Consider the following 20180-nt stretch of genomic DNA (forward strand, 5'->3'; position numbering starts at 1 on the left):
TTTAACGTTATTATTTATGAATGAATATTTACAAAAAAATCTTTGTACCAAACTATCTTTAGACGTGAGCAATTCATAAGGTAAATACAAGTATTACTTGACGGGCAAATTGGCTCCTCGAAAAAAAAATATCACCAGTATTTATGTGAATATCTGAATTGACTATTTTTTTTTTTTGCCTGTCAATTTTAAAATTAGCCATTATTCACTATAGCCTCAGCATAATATCTCAATAAATAAAACGGTGAAAATATTAATTATGAGAACAGCGACCATCGTCTTTTCAAGCTGAAATTGCAAAGATTATTTCATTAATTTAGAGTGCATAACAGAGAATATAAAATATGAGTTTATAGCAGCAAAAGAAAGAAGAGCAACAAAAGAAAGAAGAGAAGGATAGAAAGCTAGATAACTAGAAAAAAAAAATTATGGTTAACGCTCAAGGCCAAAGGTCTTGGATGGTTGAATTCGATTTTATCGAACACGGTATTTAAAATTTTATTTATTTAACAATATAAAAAGATGAGGGAGATTCCACATTGTGCTGTGGTTTAATACTAGCAATTTTGAAAGGAATCCAATGCATAACAATATAAAATTTTTGAAAGGAATCCAACTATTTCACGTCAATTTACCAACTACAATCCTTCGAGTTGCAAAAATATCCTCTAAGTGGTGCATATTTGAGAACATAATTAACGAAAAAAATGCCTTAAAGAAAAATAAATTTAGAAGAGGGAAAAAATATCACAAAAAATGCAAAAGAACTTAAAATGTGAGTCTATCCATGCTAAAATTGCTAATAAAATTAATTATAGACAGTAAATATACAAACACTATTATCCACAAACTAATTTTATAGATAAAATACAAATTAACAAAGGAAAACTCTGGTCAAAACTTGCAAACTAAAATACAAAGCTTCCAACATTTTGATGGTTTCCAATTTCAGTAAAACTCACATTTATATAAGCCAAAAAAAGGAAATCAAACTAACTTGTTTTCTCTACATATTCAACCTGCAAAACTCAATCACTCTCTCCTTTTAGCAAACAAATTATACATACACTCCACAAAAAGCACAAAAACTTGATCTTTACAATAACAAATCACTACAAATTGAACACACAGTAATAAAGCATGTCCAAATTCTTGAACTAGGAGTTCTCAGCCTGTTGCTTATGGGCATCCATTAAGCTTTTCGTGAGCCAGATAGCCGTCTCACGAGAAGAGACGGTGTCTTCCCCGAAGGCCTTCAGCACGCCCGAGAGCTCGTCGAACTTATGCTCTTTGAGCAAGCGCGCACACAGTTCAAGCAGCGATTCCAAAGCATGAGCTCTATGTTCACCTGGATTTTCATGCTTCATGTCGCCGCCATCGCTGCTCATTACAGTCCGCGTATTCAACAGTAGATCGCTGCCCGTGGCTTTCTTGGTTACTCTTGGTGTAGTTGAGATATCATCATGGCTATTCAACAACGGCCTGTCTCTTGTTTCTTTCTTCGTTTGCCTCAATTCAACTACGATATCATCTTTGATCTTTGTGTGACCCTTATCCGAGGAAAGTGCAGAACATCCATCCGTGCTTTCGTCATCATGGGACGAGCTTCTTGGTTCTTCGTCAACTTCAGATCTCACCTTTTCATCGGTCGAGGTGCTGTTTTCATCAAGAGAAGGTATCCCCACCTTTGTTTTCGTATTCCCACCTTCTCCGTTAGCTTTCCCCAACTTCGTATTCTTTCTGAGAGAATACTCCTCGTGCTCCTCCCGCAACGCGTTTGCCAGTCTCTCCAAAGCATCCATCATGTAGATGCTCTCTTGATGCGACGAAGACTTATGATTGTCATGATCAGTCGTCTCGCTCGTGTCCCCACTTTTTGAGTCCTCGCTGTCATGAGACATCTTCCCGGAGTAGCTCGTTGGGTCGACCCTCTTGGTCTCGAGTAGATCTTCGATCAACGCATCATCGTCTAGTAAAGACGGATGCTGCGTATCAGTACTCTCTGAAAATAAAGGAAGCAGATCCCTTTGCTTCAGCTTCACCTCTCTCTCTCGGTGGCTTTTCCCACCATCGGAGCTACGGGGTGACGACCTATTTGATCTCCCATTTGCAGAGTCGGGAGAGGGAGACTTCACAGGGAGGAAAACAGTAGACAAGTTTTGACAACGAAGGAGAAACGGCTGCAAATGCGGGTGTCTTAACAGCTCAGCAGCCTACATGCGTGTATAAATTGGATTAGTACGATATTTACCACTATGAGAAAAAGAAGTAAGTGAAAAAAATGGTAATTTACCGTCGGCCTGTGTTCGGGACTTTTCCTCAGCATACTCTTTATAATTTGTTTCCTGAGCGCGAGTAAGTATCTCGGATTTAGCAAAGTAGAAATCTTATTGCGAACGCATAAATATTTTGAAATTTTGAGAAATACTTACAGAGTTGACGAGTATACGATGGGCATTGGTGAGATCAAAGATCTGTTGATCTTGTTGATGAGTCCATTCATATCCTATTTCATTCATTTTTCGAATTCAGAATGCATCTATAAGTGTGTATTTGCTGCAATGCGAAACGATTAAACTTACGGGTGCTTTGAATGCTTGTTGGTGTGCAGCAATCTCGAACATACAGCACCCTGTAACAAGAAAAACCGACCGCACTTTCAGAAAATGAAAAAGGGTGAAATGAACTTAACGATTCTCGTGACTTAACTCATTTACCTAGAGACCATATGTCTGATTTATAGCCATACGGTGTATTGGCTAGAAGCTCTGGACACATATAGTTGGGAGTTCCGACAACCTAGTAAGGCACGAAGAAATCATTAGCCAATATTGCACATAATAAAGTGATGATATCTTTAAGTTTGTGGTACCATCGTACCGATGAGGCTAAGCTTTCCCCGTTGAGAAGTTTAGCTAATCCAAAATCACCTGTGAATCATATCAGTAGAAACATATGTACTATATTACATCATTGAAACGAACAAAGTATGGTTCTATGCGAGAATACGACTTGCTTTGGCCTTCTTACCGAGACAAATGTTATTGTCCTTTGTCACGAATATGTTTGATAACTGAAACGAGAAAACCATTCTTGTAAGAAATCAATCAAGACAATGCACATCAACTGAAAATGACGGGCATGTGTCAAACCTTGAGATTCCTGTGAAGAACACGGTTGGAATGAAGATAGTCGATAGCTAATAACAACTGAGTCATCCATTTGCAAATTTTCTGGGCATAAGCAAGAAAAACAAAAACTCAGCCTGAATTAGCTAAAGTAGATAAAATCGAAACTTCTAACAATGATATCATCAGATTACCTCCTCGGGGAAATACGCCCGTCTTGCCTTCCTTATCACATCAGATCTGCAAATCGAATTCATAACGATAAGAGAACATCGAGAAAGATTCAACAACTTCCTATTCTCCTTCATACTAGGAAAAGGCATGGTAAAATATTCATATTTGCAGAAGTGGCATCCGGGAAGGACTAAGTTCGAGTTCAGTTAAAGCACTTACATATTTCCTGATTCAAAATAGTTAGTCAGCGTGCAGATACAGTTTCCCTGTGAAGAACAATTACAAAGGATCACCTTTAGCATCGGTTTTCAGGTCAGTGTATTAGACATTTACATAGCCCCAGATGATATATTATGCATCATACCTTTTCCACCCAAGCATCTTTGTATTCAACTAGATACGGATGGCTTAGTTTTGCAATCAATTCCATCTGCAATAGACACACGGGCATACATTATACTAGGTTGTTCAAGTTGGTAAAAATCATCGATCTCTTCAAGGTTATTCAACAATCCAGTTGGCCTAAAATCATTGATACTAGAGCCAGAAGGCTTCACCACATCATATAGATTAATTCACATTCTAAACAAAAATAGTTACATGACTTATGGAAACACTGGATAAGAATTCCAACAGCTAGGAAGACTTTTATCAATGATAATCACAATTGATACTCACGTAGAAACGAATAAGATGGGGAACTACGTATTCTAATACCTAGAGTTAGTAAAAAAGACAAGGAGATTCAAGTCTTCAACAAATTCTAATGACATAGATATTTAGGCTTACCTCCTGGAGTGCTTTGCTCTTGACCTTCTCCGACTGCTTCGAGAGACGAATTTTCTTTAGAACATACCTGAGAGGCATAGTAATTACATCACAACCCCAGCCTATGCATTTTTCATGACTAAAACAAAGCATCATCAAATTACTTCTGCTCCAGAATACATGACAATTCAGGAGCTAATTTACACTATGAAATAGGAGTAGTACTTACAAAAATTCAACAACTTCTTCAATCCCGATCAATCAATCAAGAAGTCAATAATGAATAAAAGCAATAAACACCATATATTAGCTTGATTTCAACCTAATCTGGCTAGTTTTGATACATTACAAAAACTAGTCAAATTTCCAAGCCAAGGTATAGCATCTGAATTCCTACTAACAATTGGAGAAATATTGAAATGCAGCAAAAATTCTTACTTTTTATTCTCAGTTTTATGGAGCATAAGAAATGCAGCTCCAAAAGCACCCTTCCCAATCTGCTGTATTGCTTCATAATCTTCCATCTTTGGCTTCAAAACTTCGTTTTCTCTCTCCATCAAGCCCTTCAAAAGCCAGAGTCTTTCACCCTATTTTAAGCTAAAGATTCAATTTTGAAGCAGAATTCATCGGTTAATAAACTCACCTACCTCTAAATCAGAAGAAACTCTTAAGATTCTTCAGTGTGAGCAACCAAGACAACAGCAGCCTTCCACAAAATTGGTTCTTGAATTTATTGGGTGTAATTATAGCTAATTCAGAGAAGAAGATGTGGTGTTGTACAAAAAGAATTAGTATTTGAGTGTGTGTGTGTGTGAGAGAGAGAGAGATGAAATTAGAGGCGCGAATATATAGAATCAAAGTATTTATTGTGTGGAAAAAGACGGATTCAAGAAGAAAATTAGAGGCACGGATGAATAGAATCAAAGAATTTATTGTGGGGAAAGGGGCTTAATTTATTTAAATTAAATTAAATTAAGGATTTAAAAACATGGTGTGGATGTGGAGAAGTTGATCAACCTTTGATTAAAGTGGAAAAACGAGATGAAAATTTAAAAGGAGGGTCAGAATGTGTAGATCAACATCTTACACTAGTGCACCACTAATCAAGGGGGAAAAAGCATAGAAAAGATGAGTCAAAAGTTTATTGCGGATTTCTTTTGCTATTATATGGAGTGCTATTTTTTCTGATTATTTTTCATTCTAGAATTTAACGTTGAAATTCAACGTAAATGATAAATAAATGAAATAAAAATATTTTCAAAAATAAAGTGGATAACTTTACAAATAAATTTATTGATATTATTTGCATTCAAAATAATTTACGATGACATTCAATGTAAATGATAAACAAATTATGAATATATTTTTTTATAAACAAAAATAAAATTTTAAAATTATATCAATTACGTACAAATTACATCTGAAATTATAACTAGTGCATACGAATTGCATCAAAATTATATCAATTACATACTAAATGCATTTCAAATTATAAGAACCGCATACAAATTGCACTTCAAATTACAGGAACAACATACAAATTGCATCAAAATTACAGGAACTCGATACCAAATTACAATGTCTTAAAGATGGTAACCGAGAGAGGCGAGATTCATAAGGTGATTCATGCAGAGAAAGCTTTGAGAATAGGAGATGATTTTATATTTCTTGTGTTGTACTCCCTCCGTCCTAAGATAAGTGACCTGTATTCCTTTTTGGGGTGTCCCACTATAAGTGACCTATTTCTATTTTTAGCAAAAAGTCATCTCTCTTACTTTATTCTCCACCTACTATATTCTCTCTTCTCTCCTCTACTTTTCTCTCTCTCATACTTTACTCTCTCCACTTTAACTTATTTAAATACCATTCCTTAAATCTCGTGCCCAAAAGAAGTAGGTCACTTATCTTGGGACGGAGGGAGTATTTTACAATGTAATTCCACACTTTATTATATAGGTGTGAATATTAGTTATCTATGGAAAATACAATCAATTGTAATCAATCTATTCTAGGACAATAATGCAATAAATTATTCTCCAATTATTCTTCAATCTCCTCTCCATTTGATATGCTTTGACACAGTGAAGGTGCCTCGCTATTTTCCGAGCACTTTTAACTATGCTCGGTATTGTTGGTTGATAAATAGCGATTTTTTTGTAATGAAAGTGTAAAACTATAAATACACGACGGATGAATATTTGGTAAACCAAACAAGAAATAATACATGAAATTTAGGTGGTTGTTAGTCCATGCATTTGATTATTTGATCATTAAAAAAGCCAACCACTTGTTATTATAATGCAGGTTTGGGAATAATAGGATAACCTGCACGTAATGAGCTTGGTCGATTCCAACATCATATAAATATGATTCTTTTTATTGACTAGCATGATTTTAAAAAGATTTAGATTATAAATAAATTATCTCTTCAAGATTAATTTATAATAATATTTTCTGCCAACCAGTAAGTTAGTATTTGTTCACCGACAAGACTTTAACTTTTATTTTTGATAATTGTTATCATACCTATAATGCATATTCTTGAAGCCATTCTGAATAAGCCTACTGTCAATTATTTCGATTATTTTCTAATTGTCTAAATTTAATAGTAAGACCAAAATTTCTTAAAAGTCGTACAATGGTAAATAAGAATGCTTATGTTTTGATTGGAAGTTCAAATTTGTTCAATTATACAACTTCGGCAAAATATAATAACCAAGTCCAGTTAATGTAATACTTACATTTTCTCTATTCCATAAAAATAATATTCCTTTTTATCAATTTGGTCTGTCTCATTAAAATAAATATTGTTAGTTTTAATTACTTTTTCTTTTTATTTCTTTTTATTTTATTAATTGTATTTTAATAGTTCTATTGTCTCAAAATAGTGTGCTAATTTTATGAAACAGAGGAGTAGAAGTCAATCAATATATTAATATGAACACAATTTGCTTAAATAATGTTTTGTACACCTCACGTGCGTGTAAGGAGAGAGAAGAACAAACATAGAATCATATGAAGAATGATCATGTTCTATATATGTAATGCTAAATAATATGGGTTCCATATACATTTATGATGTCACCATCCCCACCTAATTCTTTTTCACACATTAGCCAATTTTTCACATTAGTGTCTTGCTATATTAATGCCATCACGCTATTCTCATTTTCATTTACTACTATATTTATTTTATTTTTAAATAAATAAATAGAAATTTAAAAACCATCCAATAAATTCGAATCTAATATTTTTATCTTTAGACATTAACCATTCTGGTATCTCTATCAGATCGACCCACACTATTAATTGTGGATGAGCTTTTTCTATTATACTTTAGAATTCTTGTGATTATAGAACACATGGCTCAATACATAACCTCATATATAGTCAATAAATATATGTATCAAAATATCTTGTAATAATTTAAAATATGTTTCACGCACAAACCATGCCTAACCCCACATAGATTATAAAGGGTCGTGAATTATCGTCCACAAAAAATATCTTAGAATTTAGATAATCAACAAGATTACATCATGCTGAATGGAGTTTATCTGAACACAATAAAATTGATGTAGATATGTTGCCATAGTGTTACTATGCCAAATAATACTATAGATTTAGTCAGCGTGGAAAATTTAGGATTGGAAATTAAAGGCATATTCTAAATGGCCCACATATTTAATAAGGAAAACTCCAAGTCAAACTAATTGAAATTAAATCATACTGTAGTACTACTAATTTGTTGACTGCACGTCTAACTTAAGTACATAACTTATAACCCTATAATCCCTATTTGTACTTAATTTTCGTTAAATGCATTGGGCTTGTGTACTCTCAAATCTCAATCTCAACTTATTTCTAAGAATTAAAATTATTTAATGTTTAATTGAGATTTAGTAATAAAGTCAGATTAATATAAATATTGTACATTATCAATTACTCTCTCGGCCGGTCGACATTTTTTGAATAAATTGATTATACAATAGAGATGAATCATAGTATTGTATAAAAATGTGTTTTTTAGTAAGTATTTATTAGTTTAAATATAAAATAGAATATGAGTTTATATGCAAGGGCGGGGAGCGTGAGGCCGTGAGTAAATGCTCCTCCTCAGTCCTCACTTTTTCTTCATTATATATTTATGTATAAATTTCCTCACTAAATGTCTCTTTTACTGGAGTAGTATATAATTGTTGCCCCTTCTCATCTCTTAAGTTGGATCAAATCAAAATGGAAAATACTATAAGATGGATCAAATCAAAATGGAAAATAAGATGTCTTCAATGGAACAGAGGAGAGGAAGTACTAAAATAAAAAATTGTATGGATACATATCTATAATAAATATTTTTCTAATTGTGGATAGGGTGTTAATCAATAATTGCCACCATGCATATAATGCAAACAACTAAACATGAATTTCTACACAAAACATAGTTAATAAATATAAATATATTTCAATTTAATATTTTGTTTGATAGAAATGGAATGCACATATTTTTTTTGGACGAATGAAAATAAAAAAGTACACATATTTTTATAGAACAAAAAGGGAATACTCCTACTTCACTTACTTTCTATTACTTACTAGTACATAGGATATTTCTTAAAATTTAAATTTGTGCTGGATCAAAACTTTCCCTATATCAATAGCTAGAGGAAAAAATTATACTACTTCCTCCGTCCCAACTAAGTTGATACAAGCACAAAGGTTAATAAATTGTGTTAAAAAATAGGAGAGAAGAATAAAATAAAAAAATAAAAAGAGAATAAAGTAAGTATTTGAAATTTTATTTTTTATTAAAAAAGAAAATAACTCAATTTAGTTAAAACATTTAAAAAAAAAAAAGAAAAAAAGAATACTACCTCTCAACTTAACTGAAATGAAATGAATACTACGTATATTGAAAGGTAACTTAACTGAAATGAAATGAATACTACGTATATTGAAAGGTAATGAGTGGACGAGGAATCAAGTCCAGTCCTGCCTACCATATCAAATTATGAATCAAGGTAAAATGTCCAATCTTGTGAAAACAGATAATATCCCAAATTAATGCTAAGTGGGCCACAACGCTACTTGGTGGTGAACAACTCGATTCCTTCCACGTAGAGAGAGAGAGAGAGAGAGAGAGATTCAAAGCTGTCGGTAGAACATTTTGACAATTCCTGCTGCCGCCATTTTATTTCATTCTCTCCTTTTTCCACCGACATACTATCTAAGACTAGCTGCTCTTAATAACAATAGGCAATTCAAGTCCCAATTCCCAAGTGTATTTTTTATGCAAATTGTGTATGTGGACTGTGGTTTTATTACCTTTTGATGCCCCATTCAAACTTATTCAAATTGGCTAATTCTGAAATGCATGTTTCCTCTAGGAATCTATCTTCAAAATTCTGTATACATAGCTATGTCTTTCGATGGTCCAAACCCCAAATAAATGGACATTCTACCCACCCATAATCCTTTTTTAATGCAAAAAATATTTATCTAAATATTTGCTACTTCCACAATGGTAACAATGTAACACAAAAATGCTGTAGACAGACACAATTTTGCAATATATATATATATATATATATATATATACATATAATATAGTAGTAATTCATATAGCATAAAACAGGTGCCTTCTGCAGACATATTCATCAATACAGTGCTTCATAAAGCAAAGCTAGAAAATCTAGTTCACAAAAGATGGCAAGCAAAAGGAAAACCTGATTTAGTTATTTTCTTTTGGAGCTTCTTCGGCTTTCAAGTTTTTGCCGAGCAGCTTCAAATTCTTCTTCGCTTGGCTCCGGAACTGGTTCCCCTCCACCATATCTTTGAACAAGAGATGAGAACATGGAATCGACCTTGCCTCGCCTCTCATTTTGTCGTTGAGCAATTATTGCATACAGATCATCTGAGCCTTTCTTTGGCCTGTGAGTGTTTTTTCACAAGCACTTGATATTTAGATCTTGTTTCAAAACTAGGAAATTTTGAACCAATGAAAAAAAGAAAAGAAAAGCAACTGACTTCTTTCTCTGTCTTAATGGACTTGTAGGAGGTTTTGTTTTAGATACTTTCTTCGTCCATTTCTCGTATGCTTTGCTCGACTTCAAGTCTCCTAAGAGCAAAGAAAAGAAGTATGAATTACATGATTCCATTGAATTAAAAGCATTAAAGTCACATTGATTTGGAGCACTAAGAAAACAGGGCTAAACCTGCAGATATAGCCTCATCAATGATGTCCTTGAAGCGATGGGAATCAAGCAATGGATCTGAGCAAATCATGCAGCAGAAAAGCCTGAATAGATCCATAGACCATAGATATAGTGAATGGGCAAAACTTGGAGCAGACATTGAATAAGCAAGTAAAAATATAGTTGACAAAGAACACAGTAGGAGAGATTTACTTATCCATGTTGCCCTTCACTTTTTTGAAAAGATCAAACAAATCCTTTCGTTCAGTGTCAGAACCCCTGTAGTTTGCTTCAAACTCTTCAATATCAGACTCTGTGACCTGCAATTGATATCCAAGAGCTCGGTATGCTGACTAAAGAATGATCAACTAGTTACTAGAATAGTTGCAACAGATGAAAGCAGACTGACCTTTTTGTACATGGCTCGGAAAAATGTCTGCAAGTTCTGGATAACGTCACCAGCTAGATCCTGTTAATCAGTGGATAAGCATGAGTATTGAAGCACTGAAGAGAGAATTATCTTGAACTTTTTTCTTTGCGGCATGCATTAACACGTATCAGCAATGTAGAGCTAAATCTCAGCATGTCCAAAGACAGAGGATAGCCTTAAGGAGAAAACAAGATGGGATAGTACATATATGCATATATAATGTATAACAAGTGCTATTATTTTTGGAATTTCAGTGAATTAAATAAGTGAAATATCAGATCTGACCTAACATACATGTGTATGATTAAGATCAAATTGGACAGTTTCTGGAATTTGGGTCTCAATATTAACATAAATCAGATGGGATAATCACTTACAGCATCATCAACACAACCAGTTTGGTCATACACAGCTCGTTTCTCCTCATCACCGAGGATAGATATGACCTTTTGCAGCTGCTGAAATTTTTCCTTGGCCTCCTACAAAAAAGATTTTGAATAATCAGAATCTACAACACTAGAGGAATCAATCATCAAGGGAACCATTTACAAAATGCCTGAAATAGAAGAAACTACCTCGTTACCAGGGTTCTTATCAGGATGCAGACGCAAAGCCAACTTGTAATATGCTTTCTTTATCTCTTGCTGTGACGCATGTTTCTCCACACCAAGAATCTACAAGGCACAATGTAACCACTCACTTCTTTTGAAAACAACAGTAACCAAATAGAAACTTAATACTACTAGAATGCATATCGAAAATGGCATCTCAAATCCACAGAAAAACTTTAGATCCATCATTTAGCACTTCTAGAGAGCAAAATATAAAACTATTCTACCACCATATTGTTATAAAATTTCAATTGAATTTGTTACAACTCAGATAGCAACTAAAACACATTTTTCAGTCATTGAGTGGCATAATTAGCATTCAAAAATTGTCAAACCATGTTTCTTCGACAGCCACCTTGTGCCATTAAAAAATCAGCCTTCGCACAGAGGCAACATCTTCTTAGCATTGATGCAGTCTACATTAATTGATCAGACCTCACACAATACACAATTTAGGGCAAAAAACACAAAACCCCTAAAAAGAAAATATGGATGCTATGCGTAATTTTCGGTACCTCATACAGGCTCTTCTGGTTGGACGAAGACGATGCACTGTGAAATTGCTGTTGTTCGTTCATCTCTTCATCTTCTTCCTCTATATGCTCCTCAGAAACCCTAGTGTTTCTCCTCTTGCCCATTTCGAGTAAGCTAAACTCGGATACGAAGATAATTCTGTGTCTCTGTAGTCTGTATGCAGAAATGAAATGACGGGAGATTTCGAAAGGGGGAGAGTAGTGTATTTAAAGGGGATGCAATTTGGGGGAGATTCTTTCCCGCCACATCGCGCCCTAATTTTTTCGTTGAGGATTTGGATTTGGATTTGGTTTCGAATATCAAAAAATAAGTTGGGAGCACGTAAGTAATTGTTGATGTGGATAAGATCTAATCTTAATTAGGAAAATCATTCGATTCAAGGATTTTTAATTTTACTTTTAAACGTCTGGTTTTATTAGGAAAAAAACAAAAAAATAGAAAATTAGGAAAAAAATGGTTATGTGGGAAAAAAGTTACTCCATCCGTCCCAACTAATTTGATACAAAATTTTTGGGTACGAAGATTAAAAAATTATGGTGAAAAATAGAAAAGAGAAGTAAAATAGGAAAGATGAAGAAATACTAGAATAAGTAATGTAGTAAAGCAAAATTAATTGAATGTTTTATTTTTTGTCGAAAAAGGAAATGACAAAAATTTGTTGGGACATCCCAACAACTCAACTTAATTGGGATAGATTATTAATTTTTTATGTTCCCATTATTTTTAAAAATGATTTTCAATGCCAAATTACTATGCCCACTTGCGGACCGACGAGTAGGCGTCACCGTCCAACGTAACATGAGATTTTTTTTGGAGGTGGGGGGGGGTGCTGGTGGCGGCGTGGTGCTAGCTCGCCTATTTGGTCGCCCTCCCAAACCATTCCGCGCAACGTGATCTTTGCAATGCTTACTAAAACAAACGGATTTTCTAGTGTAAAAAAATCACAACAGTCATAATTTAATTTAATGACAGGAATAGAGAATTACTACATCCGTTCCTCATTAATTGACACCTATTTCCTTTTTTACCCGATCCTAATTCAACTTACATTCTACTAACTCATTTCATTCAACTTTTTAACACCCACTTTCCATTACATTTCTTAATATTGATGTCAAGTCAAATGGTGTCAATTAATGAAGAAGAAAGGATTTAATACTGATACATATATTGATAGAGATATACTCGTATGAATTAGTATTATACCAATAATACCGATACATAATTGAGAGGCTAATTATAATAAAGATCTGCGCTTTCTTTGTGAGCTTCACAATATCACATATGCCTCTAAACTGACAATGGGTTGAATTATAATACGAATCTAGTTATATAGAAACCAAATCCCACCAGAGTGAATGACAAACAAATGCAGAAATGTGAAATTTTATCACCCGATCCCCGCACTATCAAGTAACATACTTAGGGCGGTTTGGTTTGCAAGATTATATCCGGGGATTAAATATGTATTGTGTTTGGTTTATGAGATTGAAACTAACAACTCACTCCTAGACAGATAATCTGTGATAATTAGTCATAGTCATCTATCTTCAACTAAAATAATCTCACAAGACTACATCTCATGATTATTTTGTCCAATAAACCGAACAACCACTTGGATGCAATATGTTTAACCCCAACAACTGTTGAACAATTGATGCTAACAACTCCCCAGTGACTATTGCAGTGTAGGTTGTAGTATTAACACAAACATGATGTGAATATAACACATAGTAAAATATACTACTCTTATATTAATAATAGGGTAAACTGCTTCTAAAATTGTCAACTTTCATAAAAGGCTGGAATTTCCCGCGAACTTTAAAAGTTGCACGAAAATCACAAACTTTGCCGGGTTGTGAAAATTTCCCGAACGACCCGACCCGGTAATTTTCCGGCGTAAACTTATCTTATGTGACAGCCGGAAGCATAACTAGGCAGCCGGAACACAAAAACTACGTCGTTTTGTGTTTTGCCAAAAAATAATTTATTAAAAAAAACAGATTTCATCAAAAATAGTCAATCATGCTTTTGCATGAAATCAGATTTCATCAAAAAGTTCCATCCGGCTCGCGCTGGAGGAAAAAAAAAACTAAAAAAGAAGGAACAGAACTATAGAAGCCGAATCTCAGTTACACACATTTTTAGTTTTTTTACCAAAGATTACTTTTTTTCAATTTCATAAACGTAAATTTACCAAAATTCATAATAAAAACACCCTCGAATTCAAACTCTCCACTATCTTTTAAGGACTATGACAAATAACATAAATTAATGAAACCAAACTTCATCCTACACAAAAGCAACAAAAAAATGAGCAGCGGAGGTTACGGAGTGCGGAACTTGCGGAGTCAGCAGCGCCATCGATGTTGCGGTTGCCGTCGCCGTCACAGTCGTTGTCGGGGTCATTGCACACATCAGCGTCCACAACAGCATCCAAGTGACACTTACACACATCAGCACTCTACTTAGCCGGAATACCCGACTCGGGAAATTTGCACACGGGAGCAAAGTTTGTGATTTTTCGTGCAACTTTTAAAGTTCACGGGAAATTTCAGCCTTTTGTGAAAGTTGGCGATTTTAGAGGCAGTTTACCTTAATAATATATCTATACAGAGAGTCTGAGTTTCCAAATTGAGACCTAACTAACTCTCATTTCGATAGTTGTTTGCTGATTCACAAATACCATATTCTTCACTGGTTTCATTAAGCAGAAAAGTGAAAACAGAGACCTTCACTATTTCAAGCCAGGCTTAACATTATAGGCTGATATATTCCTGTTCTTGAGATCCTAAAACTAATCTCTCTATATCTAACATAATCCTCCAAGATTTTCCTTCGAACTCTGTTCTACTCATGTCGAAGCTCTAATTTTCGACAGCCTGAATGGTGGCCATAACTAGACTCCCATATTCTATTTTTCTCTCAAATCAATTTTCCTGGCATCAAATAATCAAAACACCCTAACCTTAGGCCTGATCTCTTCTCTTTCAAGTGTCAAGTACGGTTTCGTGAGCCAATTGGCGGCCATCAATGCCGAGGATGACCTAATTGGTATCCCATCTACACAGAAACACTCAACATTTGATAGGACCCTCCAAACACGAATCATACATTTTGTCATTTACATTAATATGTACAGTATGTAATTTCTAAGTTAAAGTATGCATGAAAATGCAAAAGATAAGAAATACAGTTAAAATTGCTAATTGCACCATTATTTGTGTATTATCTTTACTATTAATCTATCTTTCAATTGTTACTATATAGCATTTGTTAGATTCACAAATAAAAGTTGCTTTGTTATAGTAAGTATAATTTAGCATTGGGAGTTATTAACTTTTATTCAAAATTGAATTATTAGTATAAGTCTATAATATAACATCAACGCACAAATATATATATGTATATGTGTGTGTGTATGGGTGTCTGTACACATAAGAATTTTTTCGTAAAACGTATGCTAATAAAGGTCGCAATACGCGATTCTCATATTTCCAAAAGTTTGGACACTAATAACATTAATATCATGTCCAGCTTTCTTTAAGATATCAAACAGTTCCAAGTCACGGGACAGAGATACCATAACACAGAATCAAGATATATGTGCAGAGGCACACCTACACTCCTACCAGCCTAATGGTGAAAAATAAACCAACTTCCTAACTTTAAATTTAAAGCTTAACCTAGCTTACTCTGGGTATTCCGTTTTAATCGTTCCACACAACAATACCAGTAGTAACAAACAGAAGCAACCCTGAAAACAACAATGACTGTCCAAAAAATGAATCGCAAATGAAGATGCTACTGACCAAGCTCAAGCAACCTAGAGATGAATGCATGGCCATATACAATTTCGAAGATAAAAAGATCTAGCAGGTTCACCTAGAATCAGAACTTGAAGAAACAACTTCGATAAACACCCATAAACCACTTCAAACCCAAAAAAATGGGTTCTTTTCTTTTGCTCAAGTTTGGGTAGAAGGCTCAGCCTTAGTATGATTATTAGAGTAGTATATTATTGCAACCTGATGGCTCAATGATGCTAAATATCTCATAAACGACAAGAAACCCTTCAGTGTGCCTTCCCCAATAGTAATCAGATTTCTCATAGAAATTCACATCAATAGAAATTCATTTCAAATGCTAGTAGGATTCATTGATACACTGAATCAAACATTATTCACATTCGGAAATAAAATGATGGATCCCAACCAACAGTATACACATCATAACACAAGGAAAATAAAAATTATTGGAAACATAAAACTGGAGTCAATCAACCAGAAGTATCCACTGTAGCCAGAAACAAACTTAGGCAAAATAATATCATAAATCAGCAACAGAGTGAAAATAATTTAGAAGATAGCAATCCCGAAACTTCAATTTCATATGAATCATCAACCAATTCATGTAATTCAAGCGGAAGTAAGATTATAACCCAGAAAATCCGGTATTATTGATAGGATCCGAGTCTAAAACACCAACATCAAATAGAAGATACCTTCTTCTTCGTCTTCAATCAGAATCAGCGCGCTGCGACGCTTCCAATTCGAGGCGTTCTAGGGCTTTCTGATGGGCCCAGGTCTCGATCGTGAGATCGGGCTTGGCGCTGAGGCCTACTCCGAGAATGACGACGGTGAGGAAGCTGGTGAGGTAGCACGGAAGCTCCCAGTCCTCCCATTTCCGCGATTGCCCCGCCGGCTCCGGCGTCCGGTTGAAGGCAAAACCCTTAGGCCGCTCCTCGTGGCCCGGAGTGGTCCAGCGGCTCGGCCCGCCTCCTCCGCCGCGCGTACGAAGCGAATGGGTGAGGCGAGATCGGAGAGTGGTTGCGGCGGTCGCGAATGGCTTCAACGGCGGCATTATGGTATGGAGAGGGAGAGACAGAGAGAGTGGTGTTTTGTGCTCGCTTCAATTGTTCCGGTACGACGTCGTATCCGATCTTTTCACTCACCCAACTAGAGTTGTCATCTGGGCCGGGTTGGTCGGCCCAGGCCCGACCCACCAGTGAAACGAAGAGGGTCTGAGCTGGGCTCATCAGTTGAGATGGACTCCAATTGGGCCATTTTGTAAATCCAGGCCCAGGACCATCCGAAGCCCAGCCCAGCCCGACCTCATCAGAGGCTCCCTTCTATAATTTAGTTTTTAAAAAAAATGTAATTAGGTGATTAATCACTAATAATAGTATATTTCTCTATTTATGCATGTCATCCTGTGCACAAAATATGTTAATTTTGTCTATTATTTCAATATTTTGAATGTCCCCGAATGATTCAAACAGTAATAGTTTAATATCAACATAAGTTTCCAACTAAATCATGAATGAAACATTCAATCTTGATTACATCTATTTTTTTTTAGTTTTTTTATATCAAAGATGTAAAAAAAGATGATTCTGAAGTTTAACTTAAAAATATTACGTATTCAAACCTCAATATATGATTAAAATTATAAAATTATTTAAATTTGTTAATTACTTCGTATACTTGTAGCTTTAAAAATATAACATAAACCCATATGATCATCTACTAACAAAACAAAACTAACAATATTGATTATTCTTTTGAGTAAAGGCCAAAATTGGTCCTGAACATATACCCGTTTTATGATTTTGGTCCTACACTTTATCTTTTGAATTTTTTGGTTCTGTACATTTCAAATCGGATCACAATTGGTCATCCGTTAACAATTCCATTAATATTTAACGGTCAACTATTTTAATTACAATTTTGACCAATCAAAGCTATTAATTATGATTACTTACACCCTAATTATATCCTCAATTATTTTAATAAATTTTTATTTAAAATATATAACAAATATCATAAAAAACAAAAATGAAATATACAGCCCAACTCAATTAATCAATCATCTCCTTAATTAATCCTGGTAATGCTCACCAACATTGATCCCTCCGCGCGCCGGAGCCCCCTTTCTCCTACTGCCACATCGCCGCCGCCACCAAACGCAAGTGCCGCCCCGCCGAAACCCTTGGTAGCAGATCTCGCACACGTATCCGGGTTCCTCTGTCCTAATCACTACAAAATTGGAGACTTCCTCTTTCCTAATCACTCCAATTTCTGCTTAATTGAATCGCTAGCCAATTTAATTTTGAATTTGATGATGATTATTTGTGCAGGTTAAGAATGTGGTGTGTGTGTCGATGAACGACGAGAAATCCCGCTCAAAAGCCGTAAAAATCTGTGTGGGGATATGGGGAGTGGAATCGGCGGCGTTGTCGGAGGCGGAGAAGGATCAAGTGGTGGTGGTGGGAGAGAGCATCGACGCGGTTGAGGTCACGCGGCAGCTAAGGAAGGGCGTGGGCCACGCGGAGCTCGTGAGCGTCGGCGAGGATAAGAAAGAAGATACTAAGCCCGCGGCGGCGACGCCGGCGAATGCGACGCCTGTTTTCTGGTCGAAACCCTTGGTTGCAAATCTCGCACACGTACCGATCCAGGTTCCTCTTTCCTAATCACTGCGAAATAGGAGACTTCCTCTTTCCTAATCACTCCAATTTTTGCTTAATTTAATTGCTAGCCAATTTTATTTTGAATTTGATGATGATTATTTGTGCAGGTTAAGATTGTGGTGTGTGTGTCGATGAACGACGAGAAATCCCGCTCAAAAGCCCTAAAAATCTGCGTGGGGATATGGGGAGTGGAATCGGCGGCGTTGTCGGGGGCGGAGAAGGATCAAGTGGTGGTGGTGGGAGAGAGCATCGACGCGGTTGAGGTCACGCGGCAGCTAAGGAAGGGCGTGGGCCACGCGGAGCTCGTGAGCGTCGGCGAGGATAAGAAAGAAGATACTAAGCCCGCGGCGGTGACGCCTGTTTTCTGGTCGGAACCCTTCGTTGCAGATCTCGCACACGTACCGATCCGGGTTCCGGTGGGGCGGCGCTTGCGTTTGGTGGCGGCGGCGATGTGGCAGTAGGAGAAAGGGGGCTCCGGCGCGGCGGAGGGATCAATGTTGGTGAGCATTACCAGGATTAATTAGGAGATGATTGATTAATTAAATTGGGCCGTATATTTCATTTTTTGTTTTTTACTAATATTTGTTGTATATTTTAAATGAAAATTTATTAAAATAATTAAGGATATAATTAGGGTGTAAGTAATCATAATTAACAGCTTTGATTGGTCAAAATTGTGATTAAAATCGTTGACTGTTAAATATTAACGGAATTGTTAACGGATGACCAATTGTGATCCGATTTGAAATGTACAGGACCGAAAAATTCAAAAGATAAAGTTTAGGACCAATATCATAAAATGGGCATATGTTCAGGACCAATTTTGGCCTTTACTCTATTCTTTTAGTTATACACTTACTTTTAAATAGAATAAAGAACATGAAAAAATATTGCTGACATAAATCAAACTTAAACATATTATTAAATTTAGATTTAGTTAATGTGATATAAAAATACAAGTTATGCGTTTTATTTTTGCGTATAATACATTTAGGATATCTTTAAAATACTTAAACAAAAAAAAAATTTAAACTATGCCCAGCCCAGCCCGTGCTAGGCATCGGTGTGTGCGAGTGGGGGAACCAGGCATCGAAATACTCCCACACATAAATCGCTGACTGACTCGAAAGAAAGACATGACTAAAAGACTCAAAAGACGGAGACCGACAACACTGACACCTAGACGCTAACTCAATACCCCGGTGCTGCAATTTCTCATCCACCGGCAGTCTACCATACAACAACCTCCAAATAAAAATCGAGATGGTGAGGGTCATTCCCTCGTTCCAAATCAGTCCCAAAATCTCATACTTCGGTAGTCTCGTTCGGATGCTCTCCCTGGCTGAGGTCACAGAGAACTCGCCATGGCTAGTCAGACTCCAACGCCTCACATCCTTCGCCCTCACCTCGATCGGCGTGGCTCTGATCTGATCGATCGTGGCGAGAGGTACGCCAAACCTGAAAGACAAGTCATGCAGCATATCCTCATCCCATGTATGGTCATGCCAGTATGATGCAACGGCCTGAGATTGAGGAGGATCATATCCCGGGACGCACAGACTCCAGATGGAGCTAGCTCCAAGCCAGACGTCATCCCAAAAGCTGATCTTCCCTTCACCCAAAGACCAACCAAATATAATCATGCATGAATGACCAAATACAACGCAGCCGACGCCAAGTAGGACTATCATGTGACTAACATGCAGATGTATGCAAATGACAACGAAAGATACTCTACTTCTGGGTCATGAACTGGGCCCAGAGAGAATCAAATCGAATCTATATAGTTTGCCGCTAGCTGACGGTATGATATGTTTTTGTTTTAAGCCTTCATTTTCAACGATAATACATGCATTAGAGTTTTTTAAAAAAATT

General features: G+C 35.9%; 4 protein-coding genes across 8 annotated transcripts; all 4 read right to left on the reverse strand.

Annotated features, from left to right (window-relative positions):
• Window positions 1-946: 946 nt before the first annotated feature.
• On the reverse strand, window positions 947-4918 carry LOC125189192 (serine/threonine-protein kinase Nek6-like). 5 transcript variants are annotated; one of them, XM_048086458.2, is made up of 14 exons: window positions 4718-4918; window positions 4509-4657; window positions 4092-4158; window positions 3667-3732; window positions 3522-3568; window positions 3323-3368; window positions 3153-3233; window positions 3031-3073; window positions 2881-2930; window positions 2718-2799; window positions 2583-2632; window positions 2433-2506; window positions 2294-2345; window positions 947-2213 (listed from the first exon to the last, which is right to left on the reverse strand). In XM_048086458.2, exons 2-14 carry the CDS (start codon window positions 4625-4627, stop codon window positions 1158-1160), a joined length of 1833 nt encoding a protein of 610 aa, XP_047942415.1. In that variant the 5' UTR covers window positions 4628-4657; window positions 4718-4918; the 3' UTR covers window positions 947-1157. The 5 variants fall into 5 exon arrangements, with proteins under 5 accessions (XP_047942415.1, XP_047942411.1, XP_047942412.1 ...); XM_048086454.2 differs by having other exon boundaries at window positions 4509-4649; window positions 4718-4917; XM_048086455.2 differs by having other exon boundaries at window positions 4509-4633; window positions 4714-4917.
• A 4756-nt stretch (window positions 4919-9674) lies between these two features.
• On the reverse strand, window positions 9675-12132 carry LOC125187367 (chaperone protein dnaJ 6-like). Its single transcript, XM_048083948.2, has 8 exons — window positions 11818-12132; window positions 11267-11365; window positions 11069-11170; window positions 10671-10730; window positions 10475-10581; window positions 10283-10365; window positions 10095-10185; window positions 9675-9998 (listed from the first exon to the last, which is right to left on the reverse strand). The coding sequence occupies exons 1-8, from the start codon at window positions 11938-11940 to the stop codon at window positions 9803-9805; spliced, it is 861 nt and encodes a 286-aa protein (XP_047939905.2). The 5' UTR covers window positions 11941-12132; the 3' UTR covers window positions 9675-9802.
• A 3936-nt stretch (window positions 12133-16068) lies between these two features.
• On the reverse strand, window positions 16069-16755 carry LOC125187386 (uncharacterized). The gene has a single exon (XM_048083970.2). It carries the CDS (start codon window positions 16697-16699, stop codon window positions 16355-16357), a length of 345 nt encoding a protein of 114 aa, XP_047939927.1. The 5' UTR covers window positions 16700-16755; the 3' UTR covers window positions 16069-16354.
• A 2560-nt stretch (window positions 16756-19315) lies between these two features.
• On the reverse strand, window positions 19316-19996 carry LOC148926636 (uncharacterized). Its single transcript, XM_089059196.1, has one exon. The coding sequence runs from the start codon at window positions 19994-19996 to the stop codon at window positions 19316-19318; it is 681 nt and encodes a 226-aa protein (XP_088915322.1).
• Window positions 19997-20180: the final 184 nt, after the last annotated feature.

Source organism: Salvia hispanica, chromosome 5 (genome assembly GCF_029641045.1).
Source record: "Salvia hispanica isolate PSC_SH4W2 chromosome 5, Shi_PSC_v1, whole genome shotgun sequence".
NCBI lineage: Eukaryota > Viridiplantae > Streptophyta > Magnoliopsida > Lamiales > Lamiaceae > Salvia > Salvia hispanica.